At 36.7% G+C, this 22,449-nt stretch overlaps 2 protein-coding genes across 2 annotated transcripts in view; one reads left to right on the forward strand and one right to left on the reverse strand.

The window, feature by feature from the left end:
- Positions 1-22,449, forward strand: part of Marf (Mitochondrial assembly regulatory factor) — an 82,062-nt gene that overhangs the window by 22,953 nt on the left and 36,660 nt on the right. The gene's annotated exons all lie outside the window — the stretch shown is intronic.
- Positions 7,536-21,954, reverse strand: LOC149063602 (lysosome-associated membrane glycoprotein 5-like). The gene is made up of 8 exons (XM_089255840.1): positions 21,702-21,954; positions 19,232-19,296; positions 17,907-17,946; positions 17,651-17,778; positions 14,368-14,487; positions 13,965-14,064; positions 12,562-12,750; positions 7,536-9,318 (listed from the first exon to the last, which is right to left on the reverse strand). The coding sequence occupies exons 1-8, from the start codon at positions 21,754-21,756 to the stop codon at positions 9,143-9,145; spliced, it is 873 nt and encodes a 290-aa protein (XP_089111966.1). The 5' UTR covers positions 21,757-21,954; the 3' UTR covers positions 7,536-9,142.

Below are 22,449 nucleotides of genomic sequence, written 5' to 3' on the forward strand. Positions count from 1 at the left end.
CTAATGCAGGTAATATGTTCATTATTACTGCATTCTCCCGCATTAGCCGGCATGCTGAAAAAATCAGAGGACACGCCAGATTTTTGAATGTTGAAGTTCAATCCATTCCCATCATGTAGGATAACATGATCTTCAGTTAAGGATAACATTATGCCTTCAAAAAACATAAATTTATATCAAGTGCTGAATAAATAGGTGAATGGGAATAAAATAATGGTTTTTCACTGAATCAAAAATGTTAAGGCTTAGGAATTTGATAATGGTAATAAAAATGGATAATTACTTATTGATATTATTTGATTATCTGAAACTCAACCAATACAAAATATAGACACTATTTTGTACGTTTTTCCTATATGTTCAGAGATTGAAGATATACTGTGTTACTTTTGTATTATAAACTTACCTTTTGCAGGACATTTCAAATTTTCACTGTTTATTTCAATTTTACACTTATGATCAAGGAGTACAAAAATACCATGCAGTCTATTTATTCTATGCTAAATACCTATGTTCCTATTCAACTCTTCTATTCTAAGAGAATGAATACGATTTGTAATAGCTAAAACAAATGTATTTCTCAAGCTAGCTGAACATAGATCATGAAATCAAAAGGATCCCAAAATCTAAAATGCTGAGAATAGACAAGGTTCAAATCAGTCAATTTGACTAATTCTTAGAGTTTAGCTATTTGAGAATGATCCAGAATATTTTACTCAAATTTTGGGGCATGCTGGAAAGTATGGATATTCTCAGCATGCTCATCTCTTGCCGTTTTCCTGCATGCAGGCTAATGATGGGTTGCAGGAATCTGTATTACAAATTTACAAAGGAAGGTATTTTTTAAACTTTTTGTAGGACTTTCTGTGATTTATCCAAGCTGTTTTTTCATTTAACCGTAATGTGCCTGACATGCATTTAGTCTCCAGTGACTTTCTGATATGAAAGTATAAGCTCACGAAGACATCGTATAAAGGTTTTCACTCTGAGACAAAATAATGGAGTGGATTGCTGGCAAACAAAGCATATGATACCAAATTGCTAATTCTTAGTAACTTCCTGTATTCTGATGGCGGGTGTTCATTTTGGTGCATTGTACCAAGCTTTTTCATCTCTCTCTAGGAATGCTTCACTGCATCATCAATGCCACTCGATCTTTCACTTGGTGACTCTAAGCATTTTGATAAATGTATCGGCATAGCTTTAGTTCAAACTTTTCTAGCAGCACAGAGATGGGCCAATGCTGATTTTCCAAGTTACAAATATGAGCTGTTTCCTCCATTAAAAAAGTAATACCCTTTGTAGTAGTCAGCCAACAGCAATTAAATTTTTACTTACATACAAGCAATCATCTGATAAATTTTAAAGTGAAACTTCTATAGCGACGTAACAGTAAAAGCGACATAAGAATAAATTATTCCTTCATAGGAAAAAATTCATCACAAAAATGGAAATGCTTTCTTTTTTCTCAAAACTCAACTTTTTCTTTTTTCCCCTCCAACTGATTATGTGATGAAGTTCGAGAAGCAGATGAGTTCTTGTTTTGGTGGGGGATGTCAACAGAGGTTCTCGCAGTGTAAGAAAATAAAGATTGAGGGAGGTTGGTTTGGACGGTTTTTCTGTTGGACAAAAACAGTGTTTACTACCTTTCCCTAATCCTTGTGACGCCGCACCCCCAATGGCCATTTGAGAGTATATTTCCCACACCAGTGAAATTTTTATTCAATTACATTGATGTCGGGTTATTTTATCATGCGTGCGGGCTGTTTTTGATGCATTTTTAAACTTTATTTGATATAAGTTATATTATATTGGTATATTTATAATAATTACAAATTTTCAAAAATTCATAAATCTAGTTATATTTAGCCCTTCTATCACGTGAGATTCTCACGCAGATTTTTTGCTCTTGAAGTTTGAAGATTTTGTTTTTTGGTAACTCTTAGAACACATAACACAAACGTCTCAGAAAACATTAATGTAGGCGAACAAATGTATAGAAACCCAACAGTTTCTGACACATAAATCCTCTGAGGAATGCTTACTAGTGGTGCATGTGCAGTTTATTGCTATTTATTCATTAGATCAATGCTGCAGAGAAATGTGTACAAGGTGCATGTATGGTTAAGTAGTTTATCACTGGTGGTCTCTTTTACTTTCTATACATCAAATCAGGTACAGAGCAGTACAATTTCTTGTGCCAATTATACCAAATATTCTAGCCAAATTAGTACCAAATGCTCTTTTTGAAAAAATTTGATGAAGAGCTTCATAAATGGCAATTTAAATATTCATGAAGTAGGCCTAATTTGAAAAAACATTTTCTCTTGGTATGTCCATCTTGCTGCAAAGGTGTGCAAAGCATCTTCAACTAAGCAATGGTTTTTTTCTTTGTTAGGATCTATTCTTTTGAGTAGATTTTAACCAAGAGTGTGAAATGTGGAAATTTTCTATGATGTGTCAGATAGAGTGTGGTCACATCGGGACTCAGGGTTTCTGATAACAATAACTGATTGACAAATATTTCTGAAAAAACAAATACCGGTCCTAAGTACAATATGACCATATCTCCTGCTTAGTCGAATGTGATGTATGAAAACAGGATAACTTTGTTACTTTGTTTTTCTTTCTTGTATTAAAGGTTTCAAAATATTAAATCGTGCATTTTTTAAAAATTGTTTTAGCAATGCCCCGCCCCTTTTAAGCTATATATTTTTTTATATTCAGAAATTATAAAAAGAAGAGAATGGTCTAATGTGTATCACAAATCATGATATTTTTTATAATGTACGGCATGCTCCATTGATTCCCTTGTGAATATCTTTGATTGAGGAACTGTGAATATTGTTAGTTTAAAGAAACTGATCGTGAACTGAAGAAAGATACTTTTTTTTCACCTTATACATTCCTTCACTATAGGAAAACTATCGCAAAAGCAGTGCTACGTGTACATTGATGATAGCGGCTATTATGGCCCAATTAGCACATTATAAACCTGAGAATAGAAATTTTTGTCAATAAGGAGAGCCTTCAGACACCACCTACATATTCTTGCAGATTGATAACGATAACTTATAGGGTATTATTATAGGTTAGATTATTATAGTATCTAAACCTTAAACTAGACAGATAAAAGAACCACACAGATAAAAGAGTGGTGCAACTGCTTCAAAGATGAGCACAAATCAGTGGAGAGTGAAGCATGTTCTGGTAGGCCCTCGACATCCATTAATGACATCTTCATTGACTAAGCGAGGACCCTGGTGATGCAGATCATTGAATCACAATCAGAGAACTTGCAGATGAGGTGATCATTAGCATTGAATCTGTTTATTCCATTTTGACTGAGGATTTCGGCTTCAGGAGAATTTTGGTGAAGTTTCTGCCAAAGCTGCTAGTGGACCAGAAATAATTTTGTTTTGAGATTGCACAGGATATGCTGGAGACTGTGAAAAATGATTCCAACTTCCCCAACACAGTAATTACTGGTGGTGAATCCTGGGTTTATGGGTATGACACAGAAACCAAGTTGCATTCATCACAATGGAAAGACCCAATATCCCTGAGGTGAAAGAAAGAATATGGCAAAGAAAGCAAAACAGACTTACAGCAATTTTGAAGTCACTCTGACCATCTTCTTTCACTCCAGTAGCATTGTTAATCACAGGTACGCACCACACTACTAAGCCACACATGCACCTCGTCCATATTCCTCTACAGAACTTGTAACAAATTGGTGCATGTGGAAATGTACATCAGTTGTGAGTCTAACATGAGTGAAGTTTGTTTCTGTTTAATGCTTGTTATGTGTAGTGCTGCACATCTGCAATCAATTTTTTTAAACTATGAGTTTTTTCTCAACTCATAGTGAAAGAAGTGAATGAATGAATAATTATACCATTGTAGACCTGTTGCTCTCTGTGGCGAGACTTTTTAATGGGGACATCTGCTCGTATTTTCATCTTGAAGTTGGGAATCACAGAAAATCAACTTTTCAGCCAACCACCACTGCGGTGACAGTGGGGTTTGAACCTGATCCTCGCGTTGCGAGTCTCACTATGGCCACTCAACCACCACAGCAGCTACGCATCACACTACAAAACCACCACGAAGGAGTACTACTGAAAAGGATTTGTGCAGCTTTCGGGATACTGTGAGACTCAAACAATCAGACCTGTTGGCAGCTCCATCGTGATACTGCCCATTCTTCCGCTTGGCACTCACCCACCCACATTCTTTATACTTGATACAGTTTCCTGGCCAAACACAACACACCTGTGCTTTGTTGGGCTCCTCTCCCAACATGGCTCTGTGTGACTTCTGGCTTTCAAGTAAGTGGAAAATGTCCACGAAATCGAACAGATTTCAGTCCAGAGACAGTATTGTACAGAATGCAATGGATCAGTTGCATGACATCTCAAAAGAGGTGTTCCAGCGCTGTTTCCGACATGGCAGAACCATGGGAAAAGTTTGTGGCAGCCCAACAGGACTAATTTGAAGAGGATTAGTGTAATATATCTGGATATGAGTATATATTTTTTATGAATCAAGGTTGTATACTTTTTAAACAGCATGGTATACTTGCTATAAGCATGGTGTACTTGCTATAAGCATGGTGTACTTGTTATAAGCATGGTGTACTTGTTATAAGCATGGTGTACTTGTTATAAGCATGGTTTACTTGCTATATAATTTACGAAATACTCAGGTGTATGCCAAGTTTTTTGTTAAAAATTTTGTTTTTTAAGTTTTTTTTTGGGGGGGGGTTGGTTTTAGTTTTTTAGTAGAAAATATCTATCCCCCACTTCACCAAATCATACAGCTACATGGCCTCCACACGACAAGCTCAAAGGTCTGCGACGTTATTGGAATACTTTATATGGCATCACTAATCAGTAGAGTGATAGGAACCGAGAGACACCCAGGCTCTGTCACAATCGGTAATATAAGCACATTGTTCCAGGTGACTCGGGTGCCTTCGGGGAACCAAACCATTTATTGAGCTTGAGAAAGATATGTTACATACATGGGCCATTATGCACCTCACCAGTAAACAAGTATAAAATTTATGATCGACATGAATCACAATTATAAATCACGAAATCATCATAATAATCGTCATAATCGAGAATAGTTCTTGATAAAATTTGATTTTATTCTCTTCAGGGATTTTCATTGAATCAGTAACTATCACATTAATAAAAGCTGTCAATCTGCTGCTGGATTGATCTAATCGCTGCAACGTGTGGTTTGTTTTGGTCCAAAGACAATCTGTAATTTCTGCTTGTATCCAACTTTTCGATAAGCCCGCATGGATCAAACCATTCTCGACTACTCAGGCTCCTCTTCTTCTTCAGTCGTGGTCCGCTGAAGTTGGATTTCTGTGGTTCTCTCCCAACTTTGAGGCGCCAATGCTAGCCAATCTCCCCATTAAAAAGTCTCGCCACAGAGAGCAACAGGTCTACGAACAGTACAAATGTAATTCAGTCATTACACTTCCCTTCTAAAATATAGATGTCAGAACTCTTCTATATAGATGTCAGCACTGAAAAATCGAGAACAACACTAGATACGCGCTCATACTGTCAGACATACACACACTTACACTTCCGGCACAATTCACTAGGTAGTAAATTGCCCATAGATGACAATAAACCTGAGTTTTGCTCAGTTTGAAAGAAAGAAAGAAGAAAATTGCCTCAAGATGTGAGCTATCAACAAGTCTTTTAAAGATTATTTAAGGAATTTATGAGCTGAATCAATGAGTTCCGAAGATAGGCTAAATTAACAAGAGAAAGCGGTGACTTAAAGAATCCTGGTAGTAGACTTGTGTGCCAGTGGGTTCACAAGCTGTAAAATTTGTTTCGTGAAATCGTCATTAAATCCAACAAAGTGATATATCAGGAACACAATGGATGTAACTGAAAATGACATCTTTGAAATTGATAGCGGCGATAACTGCATAGTTGAAGATGAAAACGAAGATTTTACACCATATATAAGGACTTAGCTTTTCATGTAGAGCTGGAGAGTCAGAAGAATGGAAATGCCATGCAGAGCTGGAGAGTCAGAAGAATGGAAATGCCATGCTTAGGATTAGAAAAGTTAGAATAATTATTCATTGTGACTTTTATTTCATAAAAATATAAGAATTTTTTTTCCCTGTCAAATGCGATGATTTTGAGAGGTCGACGTAAAAATGGATTTAGCAAGTGACTGGAGTTAAAAGGCATTTTTGCTGAAAACAGGCTCCTCGTTATAAGGGGGTTCAACTACATACTAATATATTTTCCTATATAAATTATTCTCAATTCTTAAGTTATTTCATGGGATAAAATACAATGTTCTTTCAAGTGTGGACTCTAAGAGGAATTGGCACAGAATGTATGAGTGTGATGATTTTTTGTCAAGTGTAAATTATCAACCACATTTTTTTATTGATTCAATTTGAACTACCAAGGTTTGTAATTTTGAAAGTGTCACAATTTCATTTACCTACGATTGAAGTGAAAAATCATATTTCTTGCTATATATGAAGAGATAGTTGTAACTAGAAATACAGATGGAAGACTAATGCAGTGCTCAGCATTATTTTACGATGGCAAGATTTTACAAAATAGTATTGACATCTGATGATAAAAGTTGAAAGTAATAACATTAAAAATTGCATCCATTACAGAAATTTTAATGTCACAGTTACTATCTCAGGAATACAAAGGTTTTTAACAGCTGGCTGATGTAAAGATATGTTTAGGAAAGAGAAAATTCAACTGCCCTTGCGGGAAATCAAACCCATGTCCTCTCACTTTCTGGACATCATCCTCTGATAAGTTGCCATCTGGTGGCAGTGTCAGCAATTGTAGGCTTTGGCTTGAGTTATGTACGATCCTGTTCAGTGCACATGAGCTCCAAGGAAAGATTGAGATATTCATTGCCTTTGTAGTCTAATGGTGTAGGGCGCTCACCTGGATTGTGAGAGGATATGGGTTCAATTTCCTGCATGGGCAGTAGAATTTTTTCTCTCTCTCCTAAACATATCTTCACATTAACTGTTAAAACCTCCTTTTTTTACATAGCGGAAAATGACATCATCCACCGATACCTCAGGAATTCCCAAACCTTTTAGGTTCACAACAGCCATTAGATTGAGATATTAAATATCCTTCCGCACTCCTGCCTGCATTTTGATGGCACTTGGCAGTTTTTTACATATTGGTCATTAAAATCTTTTTTCAATTTATCATTCTTACTAAGGTTCAATATTATTTTATCTTTGAAATATCTTACTGCACTCCTAACCAATTTCCCAACAAATGGATATGGTTTGAATGGATAGGTAGAATTTATAATTTCTACAAAAGAAAGAAATTACTAGAAAAAGAAAGAGTTGTGGTTGGGGATCTTGTTTTTACTTGATGTTTATATGGGGGAAGTTTCCTCAATTATTCTTCAAGACTCATGAAAGGTTTTGCAAATATATACAATGTAAACACATGCATTCACACACAAATGAAAACACTACAGAAAACCAACTTAATACCAAATCATGTTATATTTATTGCAATACATGTTTTCTTGTAATACATTGAACATCTTGTAATAAATACGACCAAAGAAGACTTCAAATTAAGAACCAACTACTTTTGCTTCAAATTGAATATTGCTATCCATAAAGACCTTAAAAAATACCATGTATATTTTCCCCCTAAATAAAGTTTTTTCAATCAAATTTTTCTCTTTTAAAAAATCATGTAGTTTATCTAAACATTTAAGAGTTTCCTGTTGAATTTTGAGGGTTAATGCATTTTTTTGCATATTATTTTGGAAGACTAGATTAATATGTTTTGTGCTGAGTTGCATTTGGAAGCCCAGATTTGATGATTTTAATTCTCATTAGTTATCTTCTTAATGTAACTTTTTTGTGACTACACTTAGTCAGATTGACATGATTATTAGAGAAGTAAATCTAGAATGTCATATCCTCCTTCCAATATAAATACATATAATCAATATAAATATTCATAGTTTACTGGTAATTTTCTGTCCGAATTCTTTTCCTTGTCTTCATTTTTCAATTTTCCAGAACTTTGAATCCTTTCATACGCGTTCTTTAAAAATAATATTCAGATAAATTTGATTCTGGAACAAACACTCATTATGAACTTGAAATTATATGTGCTAGTCAATGAGACGATATTGACATTGAGGGAATCTAAAAGTATTCATATTCTTTTAACATGCATGCAAGCACATATTAAAAGCACACACCTTTTTCTTTATCCTTTCATTTTATTATTTCTATGATTCTGAAAATTGATGCTTCAGTTAGACAGTACTGTCTTGGTGTATTATATAACTTCAGAAAGAGGAATGTTATATTATGTTTATCTTTAAAATCGTCTTGTTCTATAATTTCAAGGATTCAATTGAAGGAAATTCAATCAAGCTTTGTAGAAAGAAGCTATTTTTTGACAAATTAATTCAAGTGTTTTTCTTTGTTCTTCTCAGAGGAATAACAAGGTTCAATAATATACACAATATAATACGCGTAAAAGTTAAGGATGGAGTACTTTTTTATACTTATTGAAGAAATTATACAGGAATATGAATGAACATGCATTTCAATATTTGAGTATAATTTTCTCAAGATCTGTAAAAATTTAATCCATATTCAACTTTTTGACACATGTATTTAGCTCATCTCGTTAAACTATTAATTAACTTGATTAACTATTTCAAGCACTTATTTGTAAAGCTCAGTCCATTATTTGAGCTCATTGATCCATGTGGGGAAACATGACTCAAAAAATAGGGGGGGGGGGAGTACTTGCAGTCCACTAACAGCTTTAGTTTTTTCTGTGTTTTTTCCTACCGATTCATAAAAGATGTTATCTAATATGAAAAGTTATATTTTTGTAGTTGAGACCTAAGACACGCAACAGATTGTTTGTTCATAATTTAAATATGGATGTATCAAGAAGTATCTTCCACAATCACTGTACCAACACATCAACATAAATTAATACATTTGATACACTTACATTTAAGATATTGTGAATGCACAGTTCAGTTTCCTTACAATAAAATGGTTTCACCTTTTTTTTTTCACACTCTAAGATTGAATGGAGAAAATGTGGATATTTTATTCCATGTAACTATATTCCGTCTTCCTAATGGCCAGGTTTCTATAGAGAGCGTAACCTAAAATTACTAGAATGGACATCACAGCCAGTGTACTTCCAACTGCTATTGGCACAGTTTCGTCTTGTGCAAATGGTTCTGGCACCCCTCCAATTCTTACAAGACTACATCTCTGTACTGAAATTGGATACAAGTGGATGACTTACTGGCATTCATATAATTACATATATATAGTCGTGTGTAAAAATATGTATTCACTCACTGAAAAGACACAATTCAGCATTTTTGTCTTTTTAAGAAAGAATTCAGCTATATGGTGGGAAAGAGGGAAGTCCTCAGCATCCATGAAGTGGGGTGACTGATCAAATATTGCATATAAACAGGGTGTCCCAGAACTCTGTCATGAGTAGATGATAGTATGAACAAAGACAGACAATTTTTGTAATGGAACAATGGGGTTTCAAATGACTGTTTTTGGTCAGCCATGTTAACATGTACTTTAAGCCACAGAGGAGCCAAAAAGGAAGAGAGAAAAGTCAATGTAAACCTGTGTGTTAGAAGGAAATAATCTCTCTCTCTCTCTCCCCCCCCCCCCCCACACACACACAATACCATTAGAGAGGAAAAAGAACATTTCTTTCTCTTTTAATTGCCTCTCACCAGGAGGGGAAAAAAATTTGATAACGTGCATGAAATTTCCCTATCATTCCTCATGATGCTAGGAAGTTTGTCATATTTCAGAGACTCATTAAGTAAGGTAATGCATGTATCTGCCAAATTACTAGGTTGCGAAACTGGGTTCTGTTGCAAAAAGTTTGCTTGATATGACCATCATCATTTTGTTGATAGAATTTTGAAAACCTGCATATATTACTGACGCTATTGTACCCAATGCTCCCCTCCATCTCTGGGAGCCTAACAGGGTTGTCAAAATTCTGGGGTTTTTTTCCAGCATTTTTTTTTTTGGTGGGGGGGGGGGGTTCAGGTTTTCAGGGTTTTTTTGAGTTTATGATACTGACGCAAAGAGAGCAAGTTATATATTCTGTATCCCAGGCTGGACAAATCGTAAAAAAAACTAGGCACCAGAACAATTTTTTAGGCGCAAAAAAAAAAAATTTCACCCAAAGAAAAAGTCCAAAATAATGCTTATTTTGACATTCAAAATTTTCAACGGGATGGATAGGATAGACCATGATCAGGGATATGTAAATTTCGCAAAAAAAATTTAAAAATCATAAATTTCGCGTTTATTTGCAAAAAAAAAAAAAAAAAATCAGGTCAGGAATTTCATGTGTTCACACAAAAAAAAATTATTTTTTCACAAAAAATAAAAATTAAAAAAATAAAATATATTTAAAAACATAGGTCCTCGGCTAAAATGATTTTTCTGAGGTCCCCTGCCCTACCTTGCTATAAAGGCTTACTGTGGATAATTTGAACCAGATCTCATCTTCATGAAGTCCCTCTGCACTAGGTTTCTGAGCCGTGCTCGGTCGGACCCATGCATTAAGACGACACTGGTTGGATGTCATGTGTAAAGTCAATTTATTTTAACTCTTTTCTGCTGCTGTGTCTTCAGCAGAATACTATGCCATTCATCAATTCCGACATACAGTAGAGTCTCGTTTATCCGACCCTCCATATTATCCGGCATCCCACCGCAAAAAAAAGAAAGATAGATCAAGCACCAACTGTTGAGCTTTCAGAATTTCACATAACGACGGAGTTGAGGCTCTAGAAACTGCAATTAGATACATTGAGTAACAAGAAGCTACAGGAATCGACATAATGATGCTACAAAGATTTCAAGATTTGGCTGCGAAGAAACGGCACTTGTGAGGGAAGCAGACTAGGATCAAAATTTTTTTTTAAATCATCACAGGACTGAACTTTATTAAGTACTGTATTTAACTTCAAAATATTCTGTAACTGTAAGTTCATTTTCTCACTTAATTTTTTCTGTTTTGCTGTAAGCATGATTATTAGGTTCGTAATGTGCGAAAGTATAACATAGTTTGGCGTTTACTAGGCTTTTCCTTAACGGCTCTGTATTATCCGACGTTCTACCGGCCTGTTTATGTCGGATAAGCGAGACTCTACTGTACTCATTTGTTAATTTTTTTTTCGTAAAAATGTCCTTGAAATGTGAGCCCAAATGATTTCAAATCTACTAACTTACTCCACAAAACATGTGAAAACGGAAAGTTTGATCCTTTCAAATTGTCGATTAGCATAATTTTCCAAAACTTAACAGAACTCGGAAACGAATGTCAACTGAACCCATAAATTTCAGGAGCTAGAATTTCATTGTCAAGACTTATTTTGAAGAAACATACTGGAGTAATCGTCTTCATATTTATTGAGAAAAGCAGCAATATAAGATATTCGCTCAGATGGATGACATCTTTGAACCACAAATTCTGCCTGCTTATTACAGGCATCAAGAAGAATTTTGCTGCCAGTAATATCCTACTTATACAGTGATACTTTTTTTCCTTTTTGGTAGCTTAAATACGCACTGCTCATTTTTCTTGAGTGCAAAAAAAGTTATATTCGTCTTGGCCACAACAGAATTAAATTCTTTGATCCACAATATTCACTTTATGCGCCCAGCATTGGTAGTGCAAAATGTTGTCACCAAGTAGTGTTTTTTAATAATTTGAAGCGCAGAGTCTGATACTAGATCCTTTATTTTCTTATTCTTTTAAGGTGTCAATTATAGCTTGGAAACAGACGGAAGAATTAACGATAAAATTTAAATTATCGGGATTTCACAGAAAAGTAATAAAAATTTAAATTATCGGGATTTCACAGAAAAGTAATAAAAATTCAAATTTTTGCATTTATTCATGAAAATTTTCAAATTTTGCATTTATCACATTTATTTTGTATATTTCACATTTATCGTGGTTATTTCGTAAATACAAAATTTACGTATCCCTAACCATGATTTATTGATTTGCCGTCACTCAACTGCTTTTATAAGGGGACACCAGTATCATTTGGTAAGGAGCAATTCTAGGTTATGGTGTCTCAGGGAATTTTTCTCTGATAGGGTTGTTAGAAAATTGAATAGCTTACCCTTGGGGGTAGTAAATTGTAACACAATTGACACGTTTAAAAAGAAATATGATAAACATGCTGGGGTAAATCGAGAAGCTATCCATACTTAGACTGAGACAACCATAAGTATTCTTTATGGGCATTGTATAATATTTTATCATGCATATATATATATATATTGTTTGCAATTGCATTTTTAATTAAGTTGCTGTGTTTTATGGACATCTTTTTCTCAGCCACCTTGTTAGGCATTTTGCCTGTTGTGGCCTTGAATTTGTATTTGTAGTAGTACAGGTGTCACATTATCAACTGTGTGTGCTGATTGTAAGTTGGTTTTCATATTTAGAAAAATCTTACCCGGAGAAAATTTTCCTTTTTGCACATCATAAACTTGGAGTCTAACATCCTGTAGTCTTGCGAGCACCACCCTTTCTTTTTTGATATTATACATCGCAATGACATCAGGTGATGGGCAGAAATATGATTTTCCGAATGGCGTGTGAAAAAGTGGATACTCCTCTTCACTTCTGGCTGTCTGTTTTCCAACTAAAAAAGATAACAATTCTGTACCTGTGTATATTTCATTTGTGGAAATTCAGGTGTTAGAATATAACCAATCGGATAGAAATAGAAACCTTTACAGATATCTCTGCAGAGTTTCAGAAATATATTTCAATTGATTGATTTTACATGATTTCTCAAGTATTGCTCTGCTTTCATACTGTAATACTACTACTTAATCATGCAACGTAACCATACATGCTACACATTCTTCTGCAGAATTTCTAACGTCGGTACATGCTGGAATTTGTGGCCTCCAACATATTTATATTGTCAGAGTTGTTTGCGCTCTTGCTGTCGCTGCAGTCTTCCTTCCATATTTGGAAGTGAAGATGATAAATGCTTGAATTTTCATGTTATGGGAGTATCATGTTGAAGGTCTGCTTGCTCTCTGTGGAGAGACTTTTGCAAATGGGTTACCAACTATATATACCGTAAAACTACCACCACTTTCTGTGCATGCACCTTGTACACATTCCTTTGCAAATTTTTTAAAGAATTGTCACATGCCAGAATGCGTATTCTGAATGTATGTGTACCCCTAACGTATCTATGTTGTCGTGGGGTTATCAGATTCCAAAATCGAGAAAGGAGGATGTCTTTGTGCACACCCTTACTCTTACGTAACTTTTCCCAATTTTCACAGTGTCTCTATACTGACCAATAAAACCAGTCACAATAACAGCTAAAAGAGGGGGAAAACAAAATTCTGAGGATTTCAACAGCTATTGGTCAATGCATGTGGAAAAAAACAAAACTCATATCAATGGAGATGTTTCAAAGTGGGGGGAAAAAAGGAAAATACTTTTGAAAAGCGGAATAAAAGGGCGAATTTTGCAGAACGTAGGAGGATGTCTGATAACCCTATGTTGTCAGAATTAGGATTATGTATTCTTGCTCTCGTGCTGCCATCTGTCTTCCATATTGTGAAGTGAAAATGACAAACGCCTGAACTTTTTATGTTATGCAAGTATCATGTTGGAGGTCGGTCGGCCTGCTCTCTGTGGAGAGGCATTTTCAAGAGGAAGACTGGTTGGTTTTTGCGCCTCGAAATTGATACTATAAAACTGAAGAATTTTAGTCCAAGTTCTTGGTTAGCTAAGGAAGTATTGAAATATGGTGCAAATAGGTTAATGCAATATTTATTATTGAATGGGTGCTATTTAAAATTTAAAAAAAAAATGTTGAGTTATAACTACCATTGCTAGCTCCATCGAAGAGAGCGTTCGTTGTATCATATAGAAGTTCCATTGACATGAGTTCCCATGAGTCTGGTACTGGCTTATCTTTGTCTCTGTGCTGTAAGAAAAAAATTCAGTATGTTCTTTTGTAGGAAAGAGAAATAAAAAACTCTTTACCCCTTTATAAATTAGTCATAAAGGTCCAAAATATTAAAATTGATCTGTAATCTGTATAGGAATCAGAAAAGTTAAAACATATTTAATTTTCAGCTGTTGAACTTTCATGATTACTTCCAACATAATGGTAATTAATGCTAAATTCAGAATCAGACGAGAAATATCGAATTCCTGTGAAGAATTCAAAGGTATAATATAATAAAACAACAGTCAATACTAAATATTTAGTTATTATGCCACCTACTGTTGTGAATATGAGTCGAAGTGTGAATCCAGACCAAGAAAGTTCAAGAATAGGTTCCTTTCTGAACTGTCCACATTCACCCTTGGCTCGAGCATCTTGCGCTAGTGGGATTGCTACTGTCTGTGAAAAAAATACGAGAAAAATGTTTGATTTAAACCGTTTCATATTGATGTATTTCACAAGAAAAATGAGACTAGATGCGTTGACTCACACATATAATTTGAATTTTCCTTTACTGTACGTTGCACCTCTAAACCAGGGGGGTGCACAATTTTTTTAGTCCTTGGGCCAGAAACCTTGCATATAAATTGTGACCATATGGCATGCATTTTACGGGACATTTCCATCATTTGGTTATACCAGTTGACATTTTTACGGGCATCTTTTTTCAGCCTCCTCGTTGAGCAATTCGCGTGTTGTGGCCTCTGTATTTCTAATTTCGTCCATCCCAACTTTTTTTTATAAAATGTCCTGTTCCCCCAGCCTTTTATTTTCAACGATGCCTTACTTGAAATTTTGAAATCAAGAATTAAGATTTTTTTCATGACTTAAAAACTGTTATAATTATGACTCAATCGTAATTATTTATAGCCATATAAATGCAGTATCTATAAATACAGTATATTCATTTCACATATTTGCCAAACACCTATTCAGTCTTTTAATTACAGTAAAACCCCCTCTTTTGCTGACGCCGGCGACTTGAAAATTCGTCTGTAAAAGAGGGGTTTGAAATGCATACTTTCATAATAAAAGGAGAAATTATTTGGCCGTAAAAGAGGGGGTTTCCGTTTAGAAGGAATTTACTGTATTTGCTCTGACAATTCTTTTGGCTAAAATTGGCAACTTAGATAATTTTTTGCCCCTAATCAACTTTTCTTGCATTTGACAATTTTTTTGGCAATAATTGATAACTACTTGCATTTGACAATTTCTCGGAAATATTTTTTTACTAATTTATTTGCATTTGAGAATTTTTTTGGCAATAATTGGCGATATACCGCATTTATCCTGATTTCTCGTATTTTTATCAGAGAAATATGGTCATCCTAAGTATTTATCGTGTAGTGTAATTGATACTTTTTTACCGAAATACCTTTCGTGGGCCGGATGTAACCTCTTGGCGGGCCGCATTTGGCTCGCTGGCCCGGAGCTGGTTCTCTAAACTATTTTAGGCTAGGCTACTGTATTTATACATACTTTCAAAGGAAAATATTTTTAGTACGTACATATACAGTGATCTCACTTATGCATCGGTGCAAGGGGAACAACGAAGAAAAACATAAGTCAGACCTGCCAACTTTCCGGATTTTTCATCCTTTCTCCTGCTCTCCGGATTTGTTAAAATTTCTCCGGTTCTGGCAGAAAATTAGGTTTTACGCGAGCTTTCACGTTGTCGTGACGTCAATAATTGCCGTCATCGTTAGGAGAAACACCCATTGAGGACAGACGTGGTCATTTCCATCGAGCAACCGGAAAAAAAAGTCTTGATGACCACATTTAAGCAACCGGCAAAGACGTGACTTTGCTTGCTTAGCGTTTATCGGCAATCGTTTATCAGGGGGTAAGCCCTTAGTTGCCGAAATTCCTGTATAATCGTTATTGTATTCTATTAACAGCCGTGCGGTAAACCGTGGTGGTGGGTAAACACAAGTTTGCAGCTTTTTATTTTAAAGTTTTTTAATTGTTTCCTCTGATTAAATGCCTTCAGAAAGAAAATATAAAACTTTAAGCTGTATTAAGCTAAATATAAAGCTTTTAAGAGTTCATGTACCCAAGATCATCAATCACTCATAGCATCCACGAAAGGAAATACTTATGTTTTATGAACAGTATGTAGATGGGATTTCTCTATTCTGCATGGAAAGACTGACACGGAATTATATTCTGCTCTGGGACAATGCAGAACCTGCCTTGGGGGGGGGGGGATGGAACTTTTTCTTAATTGGTTGAAAAAAAGTTTTTTGTGAATTTTTTTTTTTGATCAAGTCTATTAGTGCCGGCGGTGGGGAGCAAGTACAGTGATTCCGGAGATTCCCCCCTCGGGAGAATCTCCGGATTTCTGGATTCCAAAAGTTGGCACGTCTGCATAAGTGAAAGAGGAATAGCATAATTTACCTATATCTTTGACCGGGAGCGTAGAAAATCGTCTTATAACTGAGAGATACGTATAATTGAGATATCACTGCATGATATTTCTGCACACTGCTCTCTACGTTTAACGTGATTGCATCTTTAAAATTGGTTAGCTGATCGAACTTGGAGCTGAAAACTTGTTTGAAAAATTTACCATAACAAAAATACACTTTTAGCGCTTTCATTTCAGAATGAATGCGAGGTAGATCCTAATTCAACGATAACCCAATGATGTGAACACATTTTCAGTTGCGAGCACCAGACTGATCTTCCTGTTTCGTGTCCCCCTCCCTCAAACCCATCGCGGGCCATTGAGGGAGGGGGACGTTTAAGAATATTCATAGAGGCAGTGTGGTACATAGTGCGAAGTGGTTGCCAATGGAGACTTTTACCAAAAACTTATGGTAATTACAGGAGTATACATAGGAGATTTAAAAGATGGTGTGAACGAGATGTCTGGGAAAAATTGCTTGAATATACTCAACAAGAGCCTGATTTAGAAGTTGCTATAATCGAAGGTACGATCATCCGAGCCCATCCATGTTCAAACCAACTTCATTCTTTCATTTCATATTCCCGCCTCCAAATGTTGATCCTGCGTGTACATGAAAAGGGATTCAGCAATTCCGCGTGTGTGGTTTTCTCGGAGCTTTCGCTAACGTTTGTGAAGGACGTGCGGCGAGCTGCCAATTTCGTTGCGGGTCTGGTTGGTGCTTTGTTTTGGTGGTTAGACTATTCTTCTGCAGGGCCGTCTTAAGAGCTTCACAAGCCCCCGAACCATGTGATTTTTCTGAGGTCCTACCTGGCAAATTTATATGTATGCGTTCGAAAATTTCAACCGTATCTCATTTGTGTGAGCGCCCCCTTCTTTTGAGGCCCTGGACTGCCCGGTTTAGCCCATGCACGAAGACGGCATTGTTTATGGGGAGCCGTCGAACGTTGACTAGGGTGAGGGAGTCACGGATGATAAAAGTTTAAAAGAGAAAGAATCATTGATTTAAAAAAAACCCATGTATCTCTCTATTGAATTGTAACTTCGCTGTAGCATTGCTTCATCTCACTGCGCTTTCTGTAGAATTATGGAAAACTTGATGTGGTGATGGGAAACTGCATCCATCGCACTCGTTTCCTACTACGATATACTCACTTGTTCACCACCTGCACTGGGATAGGTTATAGTGAAAGATGCGATCATCTTGGCCAATATGCAAATTTTCCCTTCTGTGTTCCATACTGCATATGTGAATTCAGGTGCGACTTCTTTCGCCGAGGCATCTGCAATGAAGACATGATAATTACGTCTAGTTTTATTGCCGACAAAAGTTACAAAAACAACATCAAAGCATTAATTAGTTCATTGGCACTTAACTCTGTCTGATGCATTGAGCTTCCTCCTAACTTACCATCAGTTTCTGGTTTTCCAGCAACACTGCTTGGTGTGACCTGTAAGGGTTTGAAATGAGCAATTAATGCAGTGATTTAAAGTAATTATCAGCATGCTATACTTGTTAACTGTATGGAAAACCACTGTTAATGATTTGTATGTCACCTATGTGTTTATTCGATATACATACAGCATGGATATTGCCGATAAAAGCATTTAAATTCAATATTTAAAATTACGTTGCCAAATCGAGAATGTGGGGGTATTTTCATATCGAATCTGATATGTTACTGCTTAGATTGAAATTATAAATAGCGGTGAATTTCTTTAGTCCACACTAGTAGAAAAACAGCACGGCTGTCTTCGTGAACAAATCGCATTCCAGTCTGTCCAAGTTTTCAATCGGTGGTGATAGAGAACGGGGTGCACAACCTCGTCCCGCCGACCGAATGTGACCCGCCAAGGCGTTTCTGAGGAATAGTATCAATATAAACAACACGATAGGTAGAGCAGTTTATCGCCCGCGGACTGAAAAAGTTGTGAATTTCTGCGACAAAGGAGAGATCTGTGATTTTGGTGTATGAGAAGTTGTAGAACACCCGATTTGTTGCGTGATTTTGTCCATAAGTGTGGACGTACCCTTATACAACAGCTTAAAATTGATTTTTCGGGGGGAAAAAAAGGTGTCTTTAGCACGTCGTTCATATTCGGATGTATTGACGCAGACATGTATACATAGCTGTTTTAAATCTCTCAAAAATTGTTGGGTCCCGGTTTGAATACCTTTGGTGTATAATAATGAAACATTCAATGCCAATAAAATGGATCTACTGGTTTTTTTTAGTTACTGCCTCCGTTTGGTTGACCCGTAACCCTTTTGCTTCCGGACCAGAATAATCCGCGAACTATCGAGTGTCTCACCGCGTGTTTTTCATGCTGAAAAATTCGCTTGCATAGGATAGATCGAAAGGATCAAGAATTTTAAGCATCTTCTGGCTGTCAACTGTTCAAGGCTCTGCGCTCAGCTTGGTAGGAATCTTTTTGATGTGCCTTCAAGAGGGAAGGCTTCACAAGCAATTGACTCGTCATCCCACCAGCATTGCTCGCTTACAGCCGGGGCATGAATAGTGTGAACTCACCTTCAAATGATGGTGTATTTATTTTTTTGGTGGTGGGGGGGGGGGGATTCAGCGTTGGCCATGTTTTAAATTAACAACTATATCGACCCAACTGGATTGTATTAAACTAACTGCATTGTGCAATGCGATAGCCTACGTGACACAATAACAGTCTGAAAGGTCACATGATTCGATTTAAAAAAGAATGAAATTAACTGATCCATACCTGAACCTGTCCTTGTGTTTCTTCGCATATGCATACTGCAATGATTCCGAACATGAAGAAATAAACTGCCAACAAAAAAAGACACTTTTATTCATTATTTGTTCTGGCACTATTTATTGTATGAGAAATATACTTATAGGATAGATTTTTCAAAGCTGGGAGAGGGGCAAGAAGATCTGTGCTAGTTTCGTAAAGGTTCATTCCCATCGAGATTTGGAGCTCTTGAAAGATGTTTTCGTTGTGTCTCTACGTTAGATTCTTGACCTTATGTGTTTCACTGACTTTTTATGCCCACAAGGTAAAGTGAACGGACCCCCCGTGCCAACAAAATGAAGGCTACGGAGGGGCGTCGGAAATATTTTGGACCTGTAGGTGCTGGACCCGATTTTCATTCCTGAATTAATTCTGGGGGTGCTCGAGCACCCACTGCACTCACTTCTCCGACGCCACTGCTCTTCTACCTAACTGGAAATACCAGTCTAGCAATTTTCATACTTCCAGAAATCCTCTGCACCCGAGGTCCCTTGATCGGCTGGAAGGAGCCCACGCGTAATACATTAATACACCGTTTTGTCCTGCCCTTTATTTCCCCGCCTAATTAAAGACGGGCCCTGACAAAAGAAATTGTAATCCCAAAATATATCGCGACACCTCTGACCGATCCAGGACCGGCAGGGATGTCAGAAGTATTTTAGAGCTGGTGCTCCACTTGAGTTTTTGGTTGCAGACTTTGATTTCTGAATTTATTCTGGGAGTGCTCTGCCACATGATACAAAATTCGTGGGCTCAATCGTCCCCGGCTGCCCACGGACATACCTTCACAAAATAATATCCAGTATATCGCAATGTGAAAACAGCGAGTAAATTGTTTTCTCTTCCAAGCTCATGGACTTCCTGAAATCTCTCCAAGGATCCCGTGGATCCCTTCTCTGGGCCGCAACTGGGGGGGGGGGGAAGCAGGCAAGTCTGGTGCCCAGGCGTTGGATTAGAGGGGGAAGCAGAATTCACTCTTTGTTCGTTCAAAATTATGGGAAAGGAGCGTAAAAATGGATGCTTTGGGGCCCGGGCGACAGAATGTCTTCGTTTCCAGTTAAGAACCACTGCTTTACTTAATGTATTTTTTGAATGGAGGAACACTGATTAAACTGACCATCGTAAACCAGATTTCAGGTGAGCCTAGTTCTGATTTTTACATGATCTGGTGGAGCATTTGCTCAGGGCCCCCTCCATAACTTTAGAGCTCTAAAATTAACGCATGCTGGAAAGTCTTCTACCCTGCGGTCTGGGTAACTCCATAATTTTACTCATCCCAGGATCCCGTGAGATCAGTCCCTAGGTTACAGTATTTGATAATTTTTTATGTATAGAGAGATTTGCAAGATGCATAATTTCGTGTGCAGTTATCATTCTAATATTGGAAATATAGTGAACTTCGATTAACCGTCACCGTCCGGACCAGAGCTGTGACGGATAACAGAAATCTCTTAATACGTATGTACAGTAACGTGATTTAATTTCGGGTTTGGGACGAAAATGAAAATAAAATCCTTTGAAAGTGTATATACATACATATTGTATTTAATTTTACACACAATCTATATAAACTTCAATGTAAGGTCAGCCTTACAGTGGCGATATTGAAAATGGCGTCCTTTACGTTTTATCTTTCCCAAAATTCTTTGACAGTCATGGCATCATCAGATGGAAGCAAACCTTCGATAAAAGCTTTTCAGTAACGTCGCTTCATATTTTCGATTATGCCTTGGTCCATAGGCTGTATAAGTGGAGTTGTATTCTCTGGGAGAAAGAGGCATGTTATTTTGCCATCATCACTTTTGAGTTCATAAGAGAGCATTGTCCATTAACAGCAGTGCTTCGTGCGGCAACTGCTTTTCGGCCATGTGAGCTCTTTAACTTGAAGCACGAAAACGCTGTGAAACAATTCTGAAAAATGTTTTTGATCCATCTAAGTACTTTTTTGGGCTTAATAGTTCACAGGCAATGCGTTCATATTTAAATTTTTGAAAGCAAGAGGTTTTTTTGATTTATCAATTGCATGCAGGAGTAATCTATGATTGCACAGACCATAGCAGTGATCTGATCTTTTTGGACCTTAAAAACCTGGGCTGTTTTTTCCGTATTTTTAGACGATGAGGGATAACAGAAACCGACGGTTAATCGAAGTTGTACTGTATAAATAATCCCGTGCAATAAAATCTCATTTTTTACTGTAATCACATTCATAACGGGTAATTGTTATTTTTAAGGTTTACAGTTTTTTAGTCACTATAAAAGATGCAGTAGATGTGCTTTGATAAGTAGTTATATATAATAAATGAAATTTCATTTTTTTTCATTTTAAAAATGGAAGGTGGAAATCAAATTACACAGCTAACACGTTATGATAATTTTATTTGTGCATAAATGCAATCAATATATTAATTTTGTTACGATGTTATTCGACACTTACCTAAGATTTGTACATCTTTGGATCCGACTCGATTTTGCTTCGTAGAGGTCATCATGGAAAATAAATATTTTTTTCAATGAATTTTCTTTCTTCAAATTACAATTTATGCTGAAGAGGGAAAATGTTGGAGGAATCCCCAAGTATATTGGTGTTTTTTCTTTTTCGCGCGGAGGAATCCGTCCGATTCGGGTGGGTCCGTCAGGATCGTGTGGGAATGTACCTCCTGCGACTTGCCGCCATGTCAAACGGAATCGATCGCCTTGGCTCTGGTGGTAGTGCAATCGGAGCGCATGCGCGACGCTACTATCACAAGACGGATCCGATTTTTTTCGTCCCGGAAAAAAGAAATGGGTTCATACACATCAACGGGATAACGTACACGTGATGGAGAGGAAGATGGGTTGGCGCTCTGTTACTTACGTGACTTCTATTTACTGGATAATTTCCCATGATTATTTAATTCACGGAGTGTCCCACCCCCCATCACGGAATGATTTAGCGTGTGCTAACCATTTGGGTTTTGCGTTCGGAGCCAACTTCGAGTCGTAGCATGGTCGCCCTTAACAGATGTAGAACTCATCCCAAAAATAATAGCAGGGGTATCTTGACAATTTCGATGCCCCAAAAAATGTTTGCGGAGGCTGCTTTTTATCCCTGATATTGTATATTTTTTGGAGGGGGGTGGAATCATTTTCCAAAAATTCGAAAATTGAAAAATAATAAAAGAAATAATTCCAGAGTTGAAGAA

This window comes from Pholcus phalangioides, unplaced genomic scaffold (genome assembly GCF_987345545.1).
Source record: "Pholcus phalangioides strain wild (caught in Gottingen) unplaced genomic scaffold, Ppha-v1.0 ptg000172l_1, whole genome shotgun sequence".
Lineage (NCBI taxonomy): Eukaryota > Metazoa > Arthropoda > Arachnida > Araneae > Pholcidae > Pholcus > Pholcus phalangioides.